This window comes from Pseudomyrmex gracilis, unplaced genomic scaffold (genome assembly GCF_002006095.1).
Source record: "Pseudomyrmex gracilis isolate BER0280 unplaced genomic scaffold, ASM200609v1 scaffold_79, whole genome shotgun sequence".
Lineage (NCBI taxonomy): Eukaryota > Metazoa > Arthropoda > Insecta > Hymenoptera > Formicidae > Pseudomyrmex > Pseudomyrmex gracilis.
The window spans coordinates 625,685-647,929 of record NW_018020663.1 but is presented as its reverse complement, the minus strand read 5'-3'; the positions used below and the strand labels follow the sequence as shown (position 1 = coordinate 647,929).

At 38.3% G+C, this 22,245-nt stretch overlaps 2 protein-coding genes across 3 annotated transcripts in view; one reads left to right on the top strand and one right to left on the bottom strand.

The window, feature by feature from the left end:
• Nucleotides 1–274: 274 nt before the first annotated feature.
• LOC109855034 (methionine--tRNA ligase, mitochondrial) lies at nt 275–4,906 on the top strand. The gene is made up of 7 exons (XM_020428812.1): nt 275–593; nt 1,773–1,940; nt 2,040–2,314; nt 2,398–2,629; nt 2,741–2,976; nt 3,047–3,281; nt 3,358–4,906. The coding sequence occupies exons 1-7, from the start codon at nt 344–346 to the stop codon at nt 3,921–3,923; spliced, it is 1,962 nt and encodes a 653-aa protein (XP_020284401.1). The 5' UTR covers nt 275–343; the 3' UTR covers nt 3,924–4,906.
• Nucleotides 4,907–4,959: 53 nt separating this feature from the next.
• The window catches only part of LOC109855038 (dopamine receptor 1), a 99,112-nt gene continuing 81,826 nt past the window's right edge, over nt 4,960–22,245 (bottom strand). For both annotated transcript variants that reach the window (XM_020428821.1, XM_020428822.1), the window contains exons 2-7: nt 10,408–10,480; nt 8,472–8,781; nt 8,030–8,171; nt 7,425–7,528; nt 6,673–6,955; nt 4,960–6,513 (exon numbers count right to left, since the gene is read on the bottom strand). In XM_020428821.1, the coding sequence (XP_020284410.1) occupies nt 6,229–6,513; nt 6,673–6,955; nt 7,425–7,528; nt 8,030–8,171; nt 8,472–8,781; nt 10,408–10,480 (1,197 nt within the window). In that variant the 3' untranslated portion in view covers nt 4,960–6,228. The remainder of the gene's footprint in view (nt 6,514–6,672; nt 6,956–7,424; nt 7,529–8,029; nt 8,172–8,471; nt 8,782–10,407; nt 10,481–22,245) is intronic.

Genomic DNA, 22,245 nt, shown 5'->3' with positions numbered 1-22,245 from the left:
ACTTTTGCATAACGCATAAGACATAAGAGAATCAACCAATCAAAGCTTTCGGGAACAAGAAGTAGGGATGAAAACGAAAAGCTGGATTGGTTGATTTTCTTATGTTTTATCATATATGTAAAGAGCCGTCTACAATGGAGAGTTGTAGGCCGTAATAGTAAGAAATTGACCAATCACAGACAAAGTACAGAAGAATAATCGATTGTGATTGGTCAATTTCTTACTATTACGGCCTACAACTCTCCATTGTAGACGGCTCTGAACGCAGCCTTTCTTGCGAGAGCTATCCCTTCTTGCCCTCGATTCTTGTGTAATAATTTTTGCAGTAGATTTCTTCAATTCAATGGCAAACGTTCTTCTGCAAAATGCGGCACGTGTAAGTTTATATAAACACTTGAGAGACATCCGGATAACTGCAAAGAATAAGAGATGCATCATGACGAGCCGAACGAGACTCGAAAAGGTTTTAGAGAACCTGCAAAAAAATCCGTATTACGACAAATACGCGGAGAAAATTGCGAAGCTGCAGCAGACCAGTCCAGAGGAATTTCTACAACGCGTCGAGCAACAGGATAAAACTCTTGAGACAAAAGGTACATATAATCTTTGTCTGTAACTTCCTCTTTTTTTTTAAATATATTTATGTCTCTTCCGCATTTGTTTAAACACTACAAAGGTTTTACAACAAATATTTTATAATCTTTGCAAATTATCTCAGTGATAATTAATAAGAATGCTAGTTTAAACGGTGGAATTGTTGTGATGAACGTTTGAACATTATTGTTGAAGAGAAACACAAGAAAGCGGCTAAGTTTCACGAAACTGCAGCAAAGCCGGTTTTAGAGCCTGACACTCAAGCGAGAGAAGCGCAATTAAATAGCATAATGAAAGTTGACATGATAAGAGACAAGTCGAGAGAAGAAATTGCAGAAATCTGGAAAGAGTATCACAAGCTGAAGGACTGCATTTGCGGGATCATGACGCCTGAACAGTACAACAAGATGTTTGCACGCGGCAGGCAATACTCCACGTTTCTTTTACCGTTACCAAGAGAGCACGGCTATGAATTTATAATGTGTCAGTTCTATGGCTCAGAAGTGCACATGACTCCTCTCTTGTGGTATCAGACACACAAGGAAAATGCACCCGAGTGTCTAACAATGATACATTACACTGAACTGAAAGATGACAAAGGTCTTGTACTGATGCGTGGAGAATTTGACACAAAATTGTTACAAGTACATGAGGCACAGTGCCTGGCTAGTGAGTTGCAATTGTATTACTGCAACGATAATGAGCAGAGACTGAATCTGCTTGAAATCTTTACTCACAGACCTGGCGAATTCAAGCACATGGATCTCATAACTCAATTAGAAACAATATCTTTGGAATCGCGCGGCATTGAAACAAAAAAATAAAGAATATAAATTTGTTCTAGATGTTATTTAATATATATGTATGGGAAACTCTGTTATAAAATAAATATTTTAAGACTACAAGCTTGTATGTTATTTTCTGTAAACTTGTAAACAATGTTTTTATGTTTCAACACATTGATTTTACGTTTTACATCTGACAGATGTAAAATTACGTTCATCATATATTTTTTTATATTTATTTCTTGTTTGTTTTGAATACCAAGAATTAAAAAGCAATTTTTTTTATATTGTATAAAATGTGTTTACATATGTTGTTTTTCTTGTACAATTTATTGGTACAATTTAAAATTATTCGTGTGTATAATGAAAGTAATGTATTAATTTAAATTTCAGTTAAACTTAATTTAACTTCAAAGTACCAGTCTTCAAAATCGGCGATATTTTCCTTCTTGTTTAAAAACACACAAACGTCATGGAGTCAGATGGTGAGGAGACATTATGTGAAAGATTTGTCTTCAACAAATAAATACATCACTACACCTATTTTTTATGTGAATGCTGGTATGCAATATCTTTTAAAGTATCTCATAAATTGCTTCAATTAATTACGTAACGTGGAAAAGTTATATAAAAATATTCGCATGTTTTATATACTACTAGGTCCTCACATCGGACATCTCTACAGCGCGGTTCTGGCCGATTGCGTTGCTCGATATAACGCTATGCTGGGCTACAAAACATTCCTGGTCACTGGCACCGATGAGCACGGCAACAAGATAAGATCCGCCGCGGCCGCGGCGGGTACACCGAACATCGAATACTGCACGAAAGTCTCGAAGCAATTCAGGGACATGTGTGATAGGTTTGAAGTGGATTACTCGCGTTTCATAAGAACCACAGAAGAGCAACACTGTGACGCAGTGCATTACTTTTGGGTTCTTAAATCAACTTTGTCATTAAACATCAGCTCCGTGTGCGCGCATCTGCGATGTTCCAGCTCATATTGGAACAATTTCAGAAACGTCTAGAGGAAAGGGGACACATCTATTTGGGAAAGTATTCGGGATGGTATTGCGTGTCGGACGAGGCGTTCCTGTCTGATACGGAGATAGTGGAACAAAAAGATGCAACCGGTAAAGTGATTAGAGTCTCCACCGAGTCGGGAAACACAGTGGAATGGACGGAGGAGGAGAATTACAAGTTTCGACTCAGTGCGTTTCAAGACGATCTCAAATACTGGCTCAAAAATGGTATCCTAAATTTCAATTTAATTTTTTTATTTAAAAAATTTTTTTTATTTTTCATTTTTCTTTGTCATGTAACGATCGTCGTGCTCATAAAAGTTTCGGATTCATTCGCAGAAGAAACAGTTCGACCAGCGATATATCACAAAGTATTGTCCGAGTGGGTGGAGGAGGGCACGTGTCTGCGAGATTTAAGCATTACTAGAATAAAAAGTAAAATGCCATGGGCTATACCATCTCCGAGTGACGAATCACACTCGATATACGTGTGGCTAGATGCTTTGGTGAATTATTTAACGGCTTTGGGGTATCCAAACGAATCGTTCAAGAAGTTTTGGCCACCTACTATTCAAGTATGCATTGTGACATCTTTGGCTGATACCAAAACACTGACTGTGTATTGTAAAAAACACATTACTGCAGGTAATTGGAAAAGACATTCTGAAGTTCCACGGTGTCTATTGGCCGGCGTTCTTGATAGCAGCGGGTCTCGAACCCCCAAAGACGTTACTGTGTCACGCTCACTGGACAATCGATCATCAGAAGATGTCGAAATCGAAAGGGAACGTAATATCGCCGTTCGAAGCTGCGAATATTTATTCAGAAGAAGGATTGCGATACTTCATTCTGAGAGAAGCGGTGCCTCAGAATGACGCGAGTAAGATTCATATAATTCGTGTATCTTTGTTTATTGTGTATTAATGTTTCTCTGTACAGACGATTTTGCGTTCTAGATTATAGCACGACAAAAATTACGAACGTACTTAACTCCGAATTAGCGGGCACTTTGGGCAATTTGGTGAATCGCTGCGTGGGCAAGACGGTGAATCCGTCCAGAGAGTTTCCCGATCCGGCGAAATACTGGAACGTGTTACGATCTCAAGCGGCTGATCAGACCAGGGAAGCTCTGGAGTCCGTGGGCAGAAAAACGCGCGAGAGCTACGAGGAATATAATTTGCATCACGTGGTGGACGCGGTCATGAATATGCTCTTTTGCGCGAATAAAATGGTGTCGTATCACGAGCCCTGGCAATTAAGAAAACGAGTGGACGACGCGGATTCAATGAGAGAGCTCAAGGCTGTGATCTCTCTCGCTTTGGAAAGCAGCAGAATAGCCGCTCTAATACTTTATCCGATTATGCCGAGATTGAGCGGCGATTTGCTCAATTTTCTGAACATCCCGAAAGAAAATCGCACATGGGCGGATACCGCGCCGGAATTCTTCAATAGCGCCAGCGCGAAAGAAAGGTACATCAAACATAACAATGTAATACTGTTCAAGAGAATAAAGAGTCAGTAAAAACGTTTGGTTCATGCAAGAGAATGTTAATTGCATTGTTCGTTTCTTTAACACATGATCGATCGACGCGCGCTTTCTCGCTTTTTTTTGTCGTATCTGGAGGGAATGGGAGAGGATCGTGAAAAGTCACAGATTGATTACTCTTGTCGAAGTCTTAGTCTAGTATATTTACAGAGAACGATCCATTCAAATATATCAGTAGTATACATCAACATTGCGCAGACGTCATGCCGGCCGGAGTGAGTCCCAACAATCGTTCTTGATATTTTACAATCTGTACAGCAATGACGTACGCCATTCACACGCGCGCCAATAGTCTTGCTCTGAGTTTCCCCTCTCACACCGGATGACAATGCACTTTGTATCGTAGATATAGATGTACGAAGGAAGCTCGACGGATCTCCTCGCGAACGCGCCAGATCGGTTCGTGATCACTTCCCTTCGCTCGGATATGTGATGCATAATTGAGTTGAGATTCAACGGGTGCCCGACAACGATGATTCGCGAGAGTTTCATCTGCGATCGCGAGTGCCACACCTGTGATATCTCCCCCGCGCCCCGTCAAATAGAAAAATAATTAAATGGCTATATTTACACGATGGAAAATGAATTCTGTAGTTCGCGGCGCCGCTGCGCTGTACCTATTGCTATTAAATAACCTTTGTGTGTGTGTGTGTGTGTTGTTTTTTTTCTGCTTCATGACGTTTCGGACAGACGTTACTATTCGGAAACTTATCGAGTTATTTCGAGTAACACCCAGCTTTTTAACATCGTAGATCGACTATCAGACATTGCTCCATTAGAGAGTTTACGATTGCTTGACAAGATTAGTTTTAAGTTCCTAAGCGCTACGTTCGGATTCTTCTGTTAATCGACAAATCCCCAACTCTCTATCTGCCTGCGTCGTCGCTTTCGAAACGATAAAAAACAAATATTTTACAAAAATATGATAAATTCAATATTAAAACGAAAATATTTCAATATCAAATTTAAATATTTGTCTAATTTTTTAATATTAAAAATAAGTACACACGCTTACATAAATATATGCATATCGTATTTTACATTAATAAATAAATATGTGTATATATATGTACATAAATCAAGAGAGAAAGCAGGTACTATGTTTTTTCTTGGATATGCTTCGAAGTAATTCGGGCGATTGTCTTAATTATAATGGATAAAAATGTCCTCGCGAATTTTTTCGCGCTCTATATATTCGATCGAACAACACAGCCTCTTTCACAATAAAAAAAAAAAAAAAAAGAAAAAAATCGAATAATATAATGCGTGTGACAACGAAAACTCGCGTTACTCTCGCGTAATTGTTCTCATCACAAAATTACTTTATATGAGATTATATTTCAAGTTATCGTTATAGTATACGGATGATCGTATAGAATATAGAAGAAGAGACACGAAATACCAAAATAGATTTTGTATAATATTCTGCAAATGTGTCTCGATATATGTGTGTATATGTATATATTGCTCCTTCATTTATTCTTCTAAAAATCCGACGTCAATGAGACACGCCATATCGGCTTTTCCGAAATGTCATCAAATGATGAATTTTTTGTTATCTAGAACATTAATCGACAATAGCAGCCATCACTTACAACTACCGCGCGCTACATTTTGATGGAGAAGAGATTCAGCAAGATGATTGAGTATTATCAGCGTCCCCAGTTTACATTTATATTACACGAGTGGCTATGTAGCGAGACACATAGGTGTCCGCAATCGGAATGCGCGTTTCTTCCGCGCGAGCAGAAGACGATCGCTCTCCTTTGCGTTTAATTAAAATTCTCCCGTACATGCAAATACAGCGCGAATAAACTTTCGCACGTAGGAGAGTAAACGTCTCGCGTGTTGATACAAGCAATGCTGTATGTAGATTATTTATGTACATCGATGCGAATTCGCATGTGAAACAACTGCGCAATATGCGTCACGACAATCTTCGAAAATAAATTAAGCGCATAAACTCTGCAAGTCCAAATGTCATTAAAACAACATCTTGATCATTATTCGAGCGTCTGTTTAAATTTGCAACGTTTTTTCCGCCAGACGCGGATGCTGACGTCTCGAAATCTCTTTTTTTTTTTGGATCGCAAAAGTCTTCGCGACAGGATTGACGAGAAAATACAAAAATGAAAAAAAAAAAAAAAAAAAAGACATCGAAAAACCGCGACGACTCGGGCGGCAAGCGGCGAGTGAGATCCAAGAAAGGAAGTCGTTTTTAAAGATGACGGAGAGTAGAAGAAGACGCTCGTTGATGTTTTCTTTTTGTTTGTTTTTTTTCTTATATGGCGCTGACTATGGTGTCACGGTGTCGTTGAGCCATCACGCCGACCTGGCAGCTGTCCGCGCTCGATCTCGGACTGATATTGCACTCGACCATGGAGCCGTTGCGCTTTTGCACCACCACGGACCGAAACTCGCCGCACTCGCTGGTCGACGGCTGGTTGCCGCGGGCGCGCGCACCCTTCGTGAGGATTCTCTTGAACGCTTCCCGGAACTCAGTGTTGAAGATGCTGTAGATTATCGGGTTGAAGGCCGAATTACTATAGCCGAGCCACGTGAGAACCTGTCTCAAGAAGAGGAACATCAAAATGTTGGTTACAAAAAAGATAAATTTTACAAATAACAGAAAAAAATTTGAAGAATCCGAAGAAATCTCTAAGAAATAAATAGTATCAATAAGAAATTACAAGTAAAATAAAATAGGCAGGAATCGCGCGCCCACCTGGAACGCTCGGAGAGATATGCAGGTCTTGCAGTAGGCTGCGACAATGTTGACGCAGAAGAACGGCACCCAGCATATCAGGAACACGCCCATGATTACGCCGACGGTGATCGCGGCCTTGTGGTCGGACACGTGGTAAGGACTGGTTGGCTTCGTCTTCGTCTGCGGCTTCGGCGGTTTGCAGCGACTGCTCTTTGAGCGAAAACTCTTGGCCATCGAGGTCTCTGGCAGCTTCGTCACCGCTCGAATACTCTTTACGTGCTTTTGCGCATAGCAATAGAGCCTGTGAAGAAAACACTTCTCACAATGAACAGATATAAAAAAAAATTGTATCTTTTATATCTTTTTTTTTTTTTCATTCAAATATTAACCGATTAATTATTGAACACGTTCTCTATCAGAGACGATAAACTTGATGAAGAGCAACACATTTGCGCGCATCTCCATCGAAAATTTAATTTCTTTCTAACTGTAAATTATTCCACCAGAGATTATTTATATTAAACGTACGTGTATACTCGACTTATCTTTCATTTACTATGGATTTCCGACGGAGATGCTTTCGCGATAGTTCGCATTGTTCGGTTCTCTCAAGCCCGTGTTTCATAGAATGTAGCGTGCAAGCTGCATCACTCATGAAGATTACGGCAAACGATTACGCGAGCGAGTTGCGGAAGTAAAAAGTTAAAATTAATGGCCACCCCAAGAGTGTATGTGGCTGTGTGTACATGTTGACTGTACGCGAGACTTACCTGCAATAAATACCCAGCATCACGATGCAGGGCACGTAGAAAGATATGCAAGAAGACACCACCGCATAGGTAGGTGTAATGTCTAGGGCACACGTAGGGTGCTCCTGTAAGGGTAAAAGACGGTGCGGTTAGCGGACTGCGCGACGACCGCGCGCAAGTTGCCACAAACGTGAAAAAAAAGGGGAGAAATGTCACTTATTTTTAATCCTCGTCACAAAAGCGCAATCCCGCGGCAATTCACGTATCTTCGCGCTGCATGAAAGTGCTCACTGTGAATTCAATTTCAATCGGGACATCGTCGAAGTTAATATTTATAATTGCAGATTTTTTTTTTTAATATTATATACGTACTATATGTTATATACTCTTTCAACTATTGAAAGTAGACAGAATGCATATTTCATAAATTTCGAGAGAGAGAGAAAGAGAGAGAGAGATAGCGGCCCGAGGATTATCCGATAATTAAAACCGATAGTGTTTGCTCCCGGAAAATTGAGACGACGAGAGGCATTTTATTCAAGTTTTTTAGTATTTAAGTAGGCCACTCGATATATCGAAGAAAGTTGATATTTATAGTACAATTGATTCTGAAACTCTCTACGTACTTCCACTTCGTTAGAGAGCTTGGGTTGATCTTCATTCCTATGAAGATCTAGACTGATCGGTACGAAGGATATGAGTCCTGCCAGCAACCACACAACAGCGATACCGCCAATGGCGACTCTTCTGGTCACCCAACGACCGTATCTGAAAATAATGTTTGATTATTCTTCATTACTACTTATGAGAGATGAGAGCGATCGCGCACTAACAAAAAGAAAAAAATACGTTTTTTTTTTTTTTTTTTTTTTTTCAAACAAAGAGTCACAGATATGTTGCTTTGAAAAAAAAGTTTAGAAAATATTGCAGAAACAAATACACTTACCAAAGAGTAAACAATTATTTTAATAAAAAAAGTATTTTAAATTAAAAACAAAAAACGACTGTTATTGTTTTTCAATTTGCGCGTTGTTCGCAATCATTGTTACATAATCGCTTCGGCTTTACCTGAGGGGATCCTTGATGTGGATGTAACGATCGAGCGATATGGCACATAGATTCAGAATAGAGGCAGTGCTGCACATAACATCGAAGGCGATCCAGATGTCGCAGAACCACATTCCGAAGATCCAATAACCGAGGAGGTCGTTGATCCCAGCGAAGGTCATCACCAGCGCGCCGACGAAGAGATCGGCGACGGCGAGCGAGGCCAGGAAGAGGTTGCCGATCCTCCGCAGCCCGCGATCAGTATAGATTGCCACGCAGACCAGGACGTTGCCGGCGACCGAGAAGAATATCAGGATCAAGAGGAGGAATCCTGCGGAATGTATCGTCGCGAGACGATTGGTGAGAATCGCCGCCAGAACGCTCGTCGCTATTCAACAAATTCACGTCGTTCCCCTCGAAGAAGCGCGTGCCTTCGGAAAATCGCACGTGTGTCATCGATCGTCGATGAAATATGACAATTCGCCGCCCGAATTGTTCATCGGATCGAATCGTAAGACGAATTCACGAAAATCTCGCAACATGTTCATGATAATGGGCGTGAAAAAACACATCGCGGAATGACCGGACGCTGTCGCGCAGATAGAAATATCCGACAAATTTCGAAATTCAAAAAGTCGCGATATTCATTTTTTAGTTTTTAAAAAATTTTGGAAACTCCGATATACAAAAAACCTTTCACTGTCTAAATTAATTTTTCTAAAGTTTACAAGAATTTTTTAATTCTTTCTCTCACGCATTGGCTACTTTGGCATATAAAATAAAATTTTCAATTGATGAAAAAGACATTAAAATACGAATGATATAAAACCGAGACGCGGTTTTAAAAACCTGTACCGTAAATAGTGCCAGTTTTTACGACTTTGATGTCGGAGAAACTTCGAACGTCATTTCTTGTAACTTTCAATTTCAAAGATTGAATATTTTTTATGAAAAAAAAAACAAAACCAAATTGTTAAATACGGCCGTTGCAGAAGTATAAAGAATCGGTTTGTGAATTAAAACAGAAATTAAAAAAAAAAAAAAAAAAAAAAAACCGAAGAGAGAGTCGCAGGCGAACAACTGTGTTCTGATTTCTAAGCGCACATCCCCTTTAAAGAACTGGATTCAGCCGAGTATATGATTTGCTTCGCGAAGCTTTATTTTCGTGAACCTTCATATTCTCTCGATAACATGAGCACCCCGTGTAGTAATTCACGTAAAGCTTTCGACGTTAAGAAAAATTCTGCTGCTATAGCTAGAAATTTCGAAGAGAGGTGTGTGATGTTCTTTGCATGCGCTGCAACTTTTCCCGGCAAGATTTCGTTTCGTTTCACTTGACTTTACTTATAAGCCGTGAAGAAAAAGATCAACATCAACATAGAAATCTTTGATATTTCCTGAGTAAATAAATTACAAGACAAATAATTCACATGATAATTAATCACGTCCGTGTCTCTTGGATATTTTAATCGCAAAAAAATGAATCAACGCAGTTCTTGAAAGTTAAAAAAACTTACACAAAAAACTCTAAAACAAAATCAAAAAGAATTTTTAACTCATGTATCTCCACATTTTCTGGCTCAACCTTGTAATGTCATATCAAATAAGATTTGACAGTTCGTTGACAGCTCGTGTGAGCCGCACTTATCGACAAGATAGAAATTATGACACTTGCCCTCGGAACTGGCGTTCAATTGCAATTTACTCGATTCTATCGATTATATTAAACGGCAAAAAGGCTCGAGAGGTTTGAAGAAGATCAAGGAGAGTGTCGCAAGGGAGACTATAGGAGCGGATCTGAAAATAGTGCGTTATGATTGGACGAGTCTCGGATCGGAGCTTCCGAGAGAATGAAAAAGAGAGAGAGAGAGAGAGAGGAGAGAAGAAATGTTTCTTGGAAGAGCAGCTGTCTTCGAGGGGGCGACTCGCGATCGATCAAATGGAAAGTTTAGCGAACCAACTAGGAGCACCGACAGCAGCGAGAAAGCGTCTTCAGGCAGATCTTCTTCTTCGCCGTCTGTCAGGTTATTCTGCGAAAAGACAAAGAAGGAGAGACCGCGTGAGAAAGCGGGGGCTTATCAAAGCGATACGACGATTTATGCGTGACACAATTCTACGTCGAAACATATGCGATACATTTTGCGGAGAGAAGGAACATACAGACAGCGCAAAAGGCACCGCCAAGACCGTCTAAAGGACTAATGCCTCGAGACGTCAAAGAGATGTCTCTTCGAAACGCTTTTTGATGGAAACGTATAAAGGAATGGTGATAAATCACACATATATATATATACATACATGCAAATACGTGCTTTTGTCATGCAAACTACGTGAAAATTGTAGCAAATAAATAAAGATAAAAACGTGTAACTCCGGCAGAGTATTCAAGTTTTTATTTTTTTTTTTTAAATTCAATTATACGTAAGAAAATATATTTAAAGATACTTTTATTTCATTCTTTATATTCGTAAATCCAATAAGCGAGTCGGGCGTTTTTTTCACGTTTTACGCAGGAAAAAAGGAGAGCGCCTACAGCTGTTAATATTCTTCGCCGCGGACACTGGCCGCGCGCTATTTCTCATTGCGGCGGGTGCAGCTGACTTCGCGTAAACGCGACTATCTCCGCCATAAAGTCGTTTCAGTTCAGCTTTTTACGGGCGGCATCGGGCGTACGGGAAAGTAGCAGGCGCCTACGATAACAATCTGCATGTCGGTCGCGCGCGCGGATGTGTGTGCGGATCCGCCCCGTGTATTTCGCTTGTAATTATACGAGCGTTTTATCGCAAGAATTTTATCCAACTCTCTCGATTCGTGCGCTCGTATTTTTTTTCGCGGATAAAACGTCTCTCGGAGAAACGTCTCGTTGTCGCTAGACGAGTCTGACACAGAATGCGACCGCGAACATATATCGCGCTGACGTTATTAATTTCGGTTGTTTAGTGCGTGTGTGTGTGTGTGTGTGTTGCGCGGTAATCGATATTTATGCAGATTTCGCGGTTAAATGCATAATGCATGAGCCGAAAACAAATAAATTGCAATCGCGTGTCCGCGATATTTCGTCATATTTCACGAGCGGAGCCGCGACGTTCTCTCTTTCTCTCTCTCTCTCTCTCTCTCTCTTTCTCTCTCTCTCTCTCTTTCTCACGAATCAATCACCGTTTGCGTTTCGCGCAATCATAATAATTTATGTAACGCGCCGAGATCCGTCAAGTTGAAACTCACTGTACTCGAAAGTGGAGCGACGTTTTTATCGATTCATTAAATATGCAACATAGCGCGGAGCTACTTTGTATTCTATATAATAACGCGTGCGCTTTATATTACATATAATATTCGAGCTGTATTACATTTCTCTTTCAGATCCACAACTTAAGGAAACTTTGCTCGAAAAGTTTGCTAGCGGAAATAATTACGCGTCCGTGAAAATTAGAGCTTATGAATTTAGAAACGCGCTTGCGCGCGCGTTTGCAAAAGCGACATTCCGATTTAATCCGAATGGAACTCAACAAGACACTTTTCGACAAATCAAAATTGATTAGAGTAGCGCGCTCCTTTTCCGCTCCAATTTTCCACTTGATCATGCCTCGATTCTCGACTAATTGTCCCGATTCTCGCCAACCGTGGCTGACTGCCACGAGAGACTTCTCGTCTTTTACCACCGTTCAAGTCTTGCCGTTATTCGTCGACGTCAAGTCGACGACAAATTCAATCGATCGACGCGGAGAACAAAGTCGAATTTTTTCTCGTCTCGCAGACGAGACAAGCGTCGGGAAGGTAAATTATTTTTATTGTTCTACAAAAAAAAAATCAAATTTGAGAGAGGGAGAGAATTAAAATAAAATTCGTCGCGTGCATCGACTATGCGATGCAGCGAAATTACAATAAAAGCGTTTGTTTAGTCGGTCGTGCTGCGGAAATTGCGCTTTTACACGTGTTCAATTGAATCGACGTTACAGTATAGCTCGGCCGAAAAATTGGAACGTTTATGCGAAATAAAAGCACGCCCGTAAAATGCGGTAATTTTTACAAAATAGTGTAATCAAGATGATCTATTTAACTCGGAGCACTTAAGGTATGTTCAGAACGTTTTATTTTTCACCAAGTGGATTATACAGATTTATATACGCGGTGGGTTTTTTCACCGAACATAAATCTCTGCGTCCTTTGCATCTTTCGCGGAAGCTCGTATTATATTACTTATAAAAACATAAGTGCATAATAAACAAAAATATATATACATATATATATACACAAAAAAGAAAATAAAAAATGTTCAAGCAGGTATTTCATCCTCCTCGCAAAAGAACGATGAGAAATCTTTTCTCGCCACAAAAACTCTTGACACAATACGAACATCCTACGTGCTGAAAATGAGCCGTGAATGCAAGCAGATCACGTACCCTTGATACATTACGGTCAGCTTAGCGGGACATATATTTTTACAGGTTATCGCATTAAAGGTTCTAATGGCGAGTGCTTCTTCCATCTGCATACATATCACTTTGACGTAATGTGTAACACAAGCGTGAGCACTACTCGTGGAAACGACAAGACGTATTAACATTTATAAAAAAAACCACGGAAAATGTAGGGCGCGATTAGATTTTGGAAGTAATTTATTGCGGACGAAACATTGTTTTGCAATTTACACGAGATTGTCACAATCTTTTCTTGAACGCATTATCTTTTCTTTGTGATCTATAATTTTTATAATAATGTAAAGAAATGAGGGGTGTCCTCTGGTTCAATATGATAAAATCAAAGGTATATTTAGTACGGCGAAAATGAACCAATGTGCAGGGTGTAGTGCAGATAAAAATAACGAAAAAATTTTTCTTTTCAAAATACTTTATTCAGTCATCCTCAGTCGTAAGACTATGCTATAAAGCAAAAAATACATATGACAAAGATAAATTTGGCAGTAATGATTACAAAATATCAAGCAAAATACGCAAAAATAAAAAAAAAAAAATTAAATAAATAAATAAAAACGCACCTATGAACACTTCATGGAATAATATTTAGGGTATATATACATACGTAGCGTTAGTCTCGTGTGTCTATGATGTTAGAAAGTCAGTCACACACTGAGAGACAAATAACATGGTAACGATTGTCAACAAAATTAAAAGTCAATAAGTTAAAAGGTAGAGAGTCAATTGATCTTATCGATTATTGGTAAGTAGGTTTTATCAAGCAAATCGGTATCTGTCATTATGTTCAAAGTATTATTATACATTTTTATAAAGATCATTTCGGATGAAGTCCGTTTATAATAGTTAGATTCTTTGTCAAGTATAGTGACTGAGTTCCAGTTGAAATTGTGACCGGTAGTAAAAGAATGTTTGAATGTGAAATGAATGTGAAACATTATTCCGTGTCTAACATCATAGACATACAAGACTAACGCTACGTATGTATATATAAATATTATTCCGTGAAGTGTTCATAGGTGCGTTTTTATTTATTTACTTAATTTTTTTTTTTATTTTTGCGTATTTTGCTTGATATTTTGTAATCATTACTGCCAAATTTATCTTTATCATATGTATTTTTTGCTTTATAGCATAGTCTTACGATTGAGGATGACTGAATAAACAGTCGAAACGTTTCGAAAAGAGAAATTCTTTCGTTATTTTTATCTGCACTACACCCTGCACATTGGTTCATTTTCGCCGTACTAAACATAGCTTTGATTTTATAATTTTTATTACTAAATTTCATTTTAAAAATATATATATATATACACACACACACACATATTGCTGATATTATATAATACAAGCAGCAAATACGAGGGATTAAAAAAAAAACCCAGAACTAACAGCCGAGCACATTACTATGTAAATGTGAAAAATATAAAATCCGATTCACCTTCCTCATTATTAACGTTGACAGCTGGCACAAAATATAATCAGCAGGTTTAAAGAGATAAGTAAAACCGCCAGGGAATTCGTATGCAAATTCGCGATATAAAATCCTATTCACCTGCTATTAAGCTATACTACGCGCGATAATGATTGCCGGATATGTCATCTTATATGGCCTTCGCGTGAAATCAGAAGCAATTATTCGGCAATTAAATATACGCGGAGAAAAATTACACGGAGAAATATGCTAATAATACACACTGAGAAAAATAATAATATACGTGATAACGAACGTGAAGCGTAAATATTCAAATTAACACAGAAGTCGTGTTTGCGCGCATCACTTTCTTTCTCCGATTAGCATATCCCATCAGTAGGTCGCGTCGTTTTCCATCGTGCGAACGATTCCTGCCGTCTTCGGTGATCTACGTGTTGTAGATACGAGGATCCATCAACGTGACACCTTAGTCGTTTATTTCCTTTCTCCCGCAACTTTCGTTTCGATCGATTGGGTCAACGATCGCGCGATTTGGCCTGGGGAAACGACAATTCGCACTTGTATTTGTCAGTTGCTTTGCTCGACGAGAAACGCAGAAACGTGAAAAATACTTGTGCTTTCTTGAAAACTTCTTCGTCCCTTGCGGACGGCTAGTAAATTGAAACATATTCGCGCAAACATTTCGTTCGCACGGTGAAAGCGCGAAACAGCTTTTGCAAAATCCATTATTTCGTTGTTCCGATTAAAAAAAATTGGCGAATTGTTTTACAGAGAGATAGCACTTTGATTTTTATTATTAACTATTTTCCCGTGAGGCTTGCATTTTTATGAAGCATCGATTACAAAAATTGAAAGAAAAAACAGGAATTTTCTGTATCACTTTAAAAATAAATTTTCTTTTTAAATTTAACTTATATACATAAAATAAAAATTTTTCCAAAGCTCTGTTATTGACGTTAAAAAATACATATTGCGTTCGTCATTTTATTGTAAATATTAACAACTCGTTAAAAATTTTGAGCACATATACTCACATATCTTTTTTTTTAATATTTTCTCATTCATCAAACTTCCATATATTTATACAGAACGCTTTAAAAAAGCGCTCAATTGCTTGTGAAAAATAACGCAAGAAAAAAAAACGATAAGCTTTTTATTAATGGAAACTTGCAATTTTATCGTCGCGTTTAATTCTGTCGTTAAAGTGCTCGTGATTCACACGGAACTCGTGCGCACATTTCGAGATCTTTTTACAGTGCGTGATATACGAGCTTTATACATTTTCAAAAACAGTTTGCGAATAGATCTATTACGCTACTTATTGTGAACGTGTGCGCAAAAAAAAAAAGAAATAGCAGATGCGCCGCCGTTGCACCGGCTGCGATTTAGAACTTGAGTAAGAAAAGTTTTGGCGTCCACACGTCGAGTGTCAACGCAAGAGCAAACGTATACGGGAGGTCGTAATGTGCCATTTGGTCGAGATTTAATAAAAAAAAAAAAAAAAAAAAAAAAAAAAAAAAAAAAAAAAAAAAAAAAAAAAACCCAGGAAAAAAACATCAAACGCGCAAAAAAAATGAAATGAATTCGTTAGCCGTGTACAGAAAAAAATTGCTTTTACGCCTTCAAACGCNCCGTTGCACCGGCTGCGATTTAGAACTTGAGTAAGAAAAGTTTTGGCGTCCACACGTCGAGTGTCAACGCAAGAGCAAACGTATACGGGAGGTCGAAACTCATGTGTAACTCGTACCTCAAAAAAAAAAAAAAAAAAAAAAAAAAAAAAAAAAAAACAAAAAAAAAAACAAAAAACCCAGGAAAAAAACATCAAACGCGCAAAAAAAATGAAATGAATTCGTTAGCCGTGTACAGAAAAAAATTGCTTTTACGCCTTCAAACGCTGCTGTCGTAGATCGATCCGTCGTGTGTGTATGTACGTTTATATTGTACACGGTTTCGAATTCTATGCATTTCGATATTGTATGTACGCTACCAATTTCGCTCTTCAGTGTTTTCCGCGATCATAAATCAACCGATGCTACATGTAGCGAAAACGATCACCGGTCTTCAAGTCTCACTTGTGTATTTACTTTCTTCTCATTAGGCGAACAAGTATCTTACATATGTATCGCGATGTTTTACACGACGTTTTATCCGACTGCTTTGACGGATCTTTGCTAATCATCTTTTCAGCTAGTTGAAAGTTACAAATGTATTGAGTTTTTTTCATAACATTTCGAATTTTTCAAATTTATATAAACGTAGAAATATAAAATATAAAATACATATAACAAGTAGAAAGAGAGAGAGAGAGAGAGAGAAATTAGAAATGTAGCATATAAAGTATATAAAAATTAGAATTATATAAAAAAATATATATATAAATAATCAAAAAAATATTATATTGACAAATTACATTGAGAACATAATATAAAAAACAACTGAAAATAAACGGAAAACAGTTACATTGTATACGAATCGAAAGGTATTTTATATTTTCATCTGTTTTATCCTTTCATCTTCTCTTTCCGCCAAGATTCTCTCTTTATTCATATCTCAAGATATCCGAGTGATACGCTCACAGTCAAGTGTGCTATTGATACTGTCAAACCTCCATGTAACGTGGCATGTTATCAGACGTATCACTCCTTCTTGCAATTCTCTCGCTTCTGACGTCACAATCCGATATGACAAAGATAGATCTCGAGAGTTTCTTAATGGAATTTTCACTCGCAGGATTCTTCTCGATTCTCTTCCGGAATCGAAACGCGTTTTCCAGTTATTGTTTGATAAATATTTATATTCGATTTCTCCTTTCGTTTTCTCTATTTCGCTGCTCGCCGCGACAAATATTTCCGCTTTGTGTCTCTAAGACGATTTCGTTATAGATTATTCAACGTCGCTCGCGAAACGAAAAATACGGAAAACCCATCGAATCGTCGATTCTCACGCGTACAGAGAAACGTCGTTGCGCATGCATATTCACGGGAAAAACAATATTTTATTGCGTCGTCCGCGGAATATCGATGCGGCTGATAACAAACGACCGCTCAATCAGCACGTACTATATACGGTTCGCAATTCGTTGTACGCTCGTCTCTGCGACGATCATCGCTCGTCTCGCAAAAATGCGCGCACACGGTGCGGATACGCTGGTTTCAGCAATTTGCGACGTCAACCAAGTGACGATATTAGAGATATCGGGGAATTGCATTTTTCCATCAGAGTAGAAAATTCTCTCGGCCCAGCGTGCTTGATCGTGTGGTCGATTTTCCGGTAATTTGCGTCAGTTTTTGCGAGACCTCTGATAAAAAAAAAAAAAAACAAGTTGCGCACGACATCGCGAGAATAAAACAATAAAACGGACACGGTTTTTGGAACGGAATAAGTCTTTGGCGACGAAATAACTCTCTTCAAAATGAATTTCACACGAAATATAAAACCGTATATAGGTCCCGAGGTAAGAGGATATTGTATAGTTTGCAAGTTTTCTTAACAGATATTCTTAATGAATAAGAATAATTTTGTTTCTCTTTTTGTCAGTTTTCTGAAACATTCTCTCTGAGACTGAGAATTTATATTCTTCGTTTACCAAGGAACTTCAGAGAGAGAGACAATTGACATTCTTATTAAGAATGTCAGATACGCTTCAGAAGATTCTTTTCTGTTAAAACGAAAGAATCTCTTTTTAGCGCCGGAATTTAGAAGAGGATATTATAAAAATGTACATTTATTACGCGAAATTGTATATTAATAAAAAAGCGCTTTTCAAGAGAGTTTTCTTTAAAAAAATTTCTGAAGAAAAATTTCTTACATAGTAAAAAGATACTGGATATAACTTACAAAATATAATATTCTTCGAAAGAGAGAGAGAGAGAGAGACTTTCTCTTCGTTAATTAAAAAAAAAAGTACTGTCGCAACGACACGAAAAAACATTGCTGGCGGCTTTTCTCCAGACACTTGTTTCAAGAAGTAAAAGTCTTATTACATGTCAATAGATATTACATGATGAAATAGGTTCAATTTGCCACGAATGGATGTTCGCAACGTTTCCGTTTATTAAAAAAACATCATCGCGACGACGCGACGTGCGAAGCGAAAAAACATTGCTGCTGGCGGCTTCTCCAGGGACTTGTTTCAAAACGTAAAAGTCTTATTACATGTATAAAATAATAAAAAAATATTACGCGAGATGAAGAAGACTCGGAAGTTGGAAGTCGGAATGTATTTTTTACTCGACGAACGTTCGACGACATGTTATTTTAACAACATGCAAAGAACATGGTTCTTGCGGAAAATTATTATTAAAAGCTGACAGAGTCGAAATGTAAACTGCAATGTGCACACGTGAGCTCTCTCTGCCTCTCCGTTTTAATGAGAACAATCTCGATTAGACTAGCGCAATTAACCCACGTGTCGATACTGTCGATAGCCTAATCAGCAAAATTAGCTTGGCGCTTTATCAGTCTTGACGGATCACAAAGGGAATGATATGACAATGTGACGTGATTGCCATGCGGTCAATTAATATTATTCTCTGTTAGAGAGAGACGTTAATCGACAGGTAATGAGGGACAAAGAGAGAAAACAGCCACGCGCTCTCTCTCTCTCTCTCTCTCTCTCTCGTATTACACGCGTCGATTATGATTGCTGGCTTATTACTCGATGATTGCTCTGTTAATTTGCGCTTTAACGGTAATCGCATTGTTCGCCGACGATTGCCGGCGTCTTCGACACGACGATGCAATGTTACGTTACACAGCTACCGAGATATCTCGTATCGCATAGATATTGTGCTCAGACACGGGCCCTGAATGTTAATTATCACTTCCTGTCGCTCACGTGGTAATCAGGCGCGACGTAGATTTGTATAAAACTATCGTACTTATTCTCTTCGAAACTTTTAGAGAAACAACGAGTTTTTATCTCAATTTTTTGCATTTCACTATTATCAATTTGTCCTTATTAATATGATTAATATTATTTTGATAATTACCAAATAAAATTTCGCAATAAATTGACGTCGCACAAATACAAAAGAAATCTTGATCTTAACAATTTAACGCGCGCTGATTCCTGAATTCTTCCCGGACTATCAACTTAAAGATCATCGATTTCCAATTTCTCTGCAACATTATTTTACACCACTGACATATTAAATTAATTTTGACGTTTTCATCGATTTCAACGCGAACATCCGGCGTGAGATTAAACGCGCGAAGCGCTTTGACCATTTGTATCCGTCGTATCGCGCGAAGATTATTTCAAGATTGAGTCCGCGCGGAAGTATTTATTATCCGAGTTTTCCCCTCTCTTCGCGGGAGAGGAGAAATCAGGTAAAAGCTTCTCCATTATCGCGAAGCGCGGGTCCTAACTCTTTTCCACAAATACTTGATCCATTCCGAGATTCTCTCGCCGTTGATTGGAAAGGATCCGCATGAGCTTTCCGAAAAGAGAGGGAGATAAGATGCCCATAAATATATCAATTTCGACATCGCACTTTTCTTCCCAACATTTACACGTCTTTTGCCGCGTGCACGTTTCTCTCTCTCTCTCTCTCTCTCTTTCTTCGCGTATGTGTAATTTGCGCTCTTTCTCACAGAGTAAATTTGCGCGCGCGCGCACATTCAAAAAAAAAAAAAATAAATAAAAGATCAATTCCCATCCCGGACAGCAACGTATAAACTTCCATAAAGAAGCGTGAGACGAGTATTCATTTCGCGCGAGCTACATGACCCTAGACAGACAAAAGATCTAAAAAAAAAACAATATTTCGTGAAATGAGAAGAAAAAAGCATCCGCTGTTTTTTTATGGAAAATCTTAAAAGTAGTAGTAGTTTCCCGACACTCAGGAGTTAAGTCTGTGCTTCCGGACTTACGCGAGAAATATTGTATATTTATTTTGTGTTAACTTTTTAAGATGTGTACGAGTAGATACATATAGATTTGTTTCTTAAGCAAAGAGACAAACATCAGGAAAAGATCGTAATAAACATATCTCGCAAACGGTAAATAAGAAAAGGGAATAAATTTTCTTATCAATCTTAAAACTAAAATAAGGAGAATCTAAGTAAATAAAGAACGAAACCCCGTACGAAAACCGGTTGTGGTTGTATAGAGACCGATTCGTATATTTTTCTATTATAAATATTACAACCTGATTGCAATATGTAATTACAACACTTCGAGATTGAATTTTGCTGAAAAACGAAAAGCGTCTCAAGTCATCACGCGCTTTCAGCCGCTTAAATTCGCGAATCTTAATCAACGTTGATGGTTGAATAAATCGTTAAAGATGGAAAACTCTCTCTATCTCCTAACTGTTTCGCTTTGATTCAGACGCAAGAATTGCTGGCGTCGAATATAGATCGACGAAGACGTGTTGAATGACGCAAAATGAGAAATACATAATTTCATTTTACTACGCCCAAGAGACGGTGGAGACTTAACGCGTTACGGAGGTTCTTTGCTCGTCGACGTCTCTGGTATTACGCAAAGCCACCGTCAATTTGCGTGATAGGAAACAACTTAAGTACGTGACGCGTGAAAGTCGCGACTAGTCAAAGTGGCAAAAATACATACGAATTTCACGAGCGCAGATTTGACTTCGCCATTTCATCCTTCATGTGGACTAGAATTTTTGTCCTACTTCCACTTACATCTTCGCTGCTGTAGAAAGCTTCGAACTGAAAGATTCGTTCGAAGTTCAGCTGAAAGGTTTCGGGCTAACCTTGTAAAGTCCCGATCTTTCAAAGATGTAAGAAAAGGCTACTTGTATTTTTTTTTTTTTTTTTTTTTTTTTTTTTTTTTTTTTATCGTCGGCAAAGTACATTCGGCAAGCGAGCGAGTTTACAAAGAGAATTTTCTAACAATTATCAATATTAAATGTCGCAAAAATATTAAGTCTTTCTATAAAAATTATTGTAAGAAATTCTACGATAAATCTACTATATTTAAAATTATTTTCTATGCAACTTTTTATGGAATATAAAATAAATTATATAATATAGAATGATTTATTATATTTTTACTTTCTCGAAAAAATAGTTTTCTTTAATTTTATTTCTTGTACGTACATTAAAATTAAATTCGAAAGCAGAGCGGGAGAATGAAAAGAAGAAAGGTTCGATTGTGTAAATCTATTTTAGAAAATAAGTCATTAGTTCTTTTTTGAAAACTCTCTCGAGAAAAACGATTCCACGAGAGCGAGAGATCGATACTCTCATTATCGGTGCTGTCTTAAAAATTCCCGAGTCGAAATTCGGTAACTTTCCTGAATAAATAGCGAAGTTCGCTCGTAAATTGCTCAAAATCGAAGAAATAAACGTGACATAAATGTCTGCAACAAACGTACTATTGAATGTCCAAGAATTTACGATCTCCGTATTGTCTCACGGGGTTGATCGACGCTCTTATCACGCTTGTGACAGAGAAACCCGCGCATTTGTCGATCGCGTCGACCGAGAAGTGCGCTGAACATTAAATCGTTTCTTCCTCTTATAAGCATTTGTCAGCGAGCAAGCAGTCCATTTCGTTATCGCGAATGACCTATCGAGTTCTTCGTGTAATAATCGTTACGGAAACATCGAGTGAACAAAAATCGTGTGCAGACATCAGAATTACCATCACTCACCGTCGACCAAAAACTCGACAAATGTCAAATTAGATTGTTGCCAATGACAAATTATCTTATCGTTTTCTACATAATATCATCCTATCTTCCGTTCTGTCGCTTATTTTCCATCATAATTTCCAAACACAGACCCTCGCTCTGATACAAAACCTCCGATACAAAATTCGCTCCGGCGGATTTTGTCGAGTAACAAATGGAGTAATATTGCATATTCCGACGCTTCGCCAATCCAGATACAAATCTCAATCAATCATACCGAATGATTCGAGATTGCCAGATCGATATCGTCGTCCTGGCAA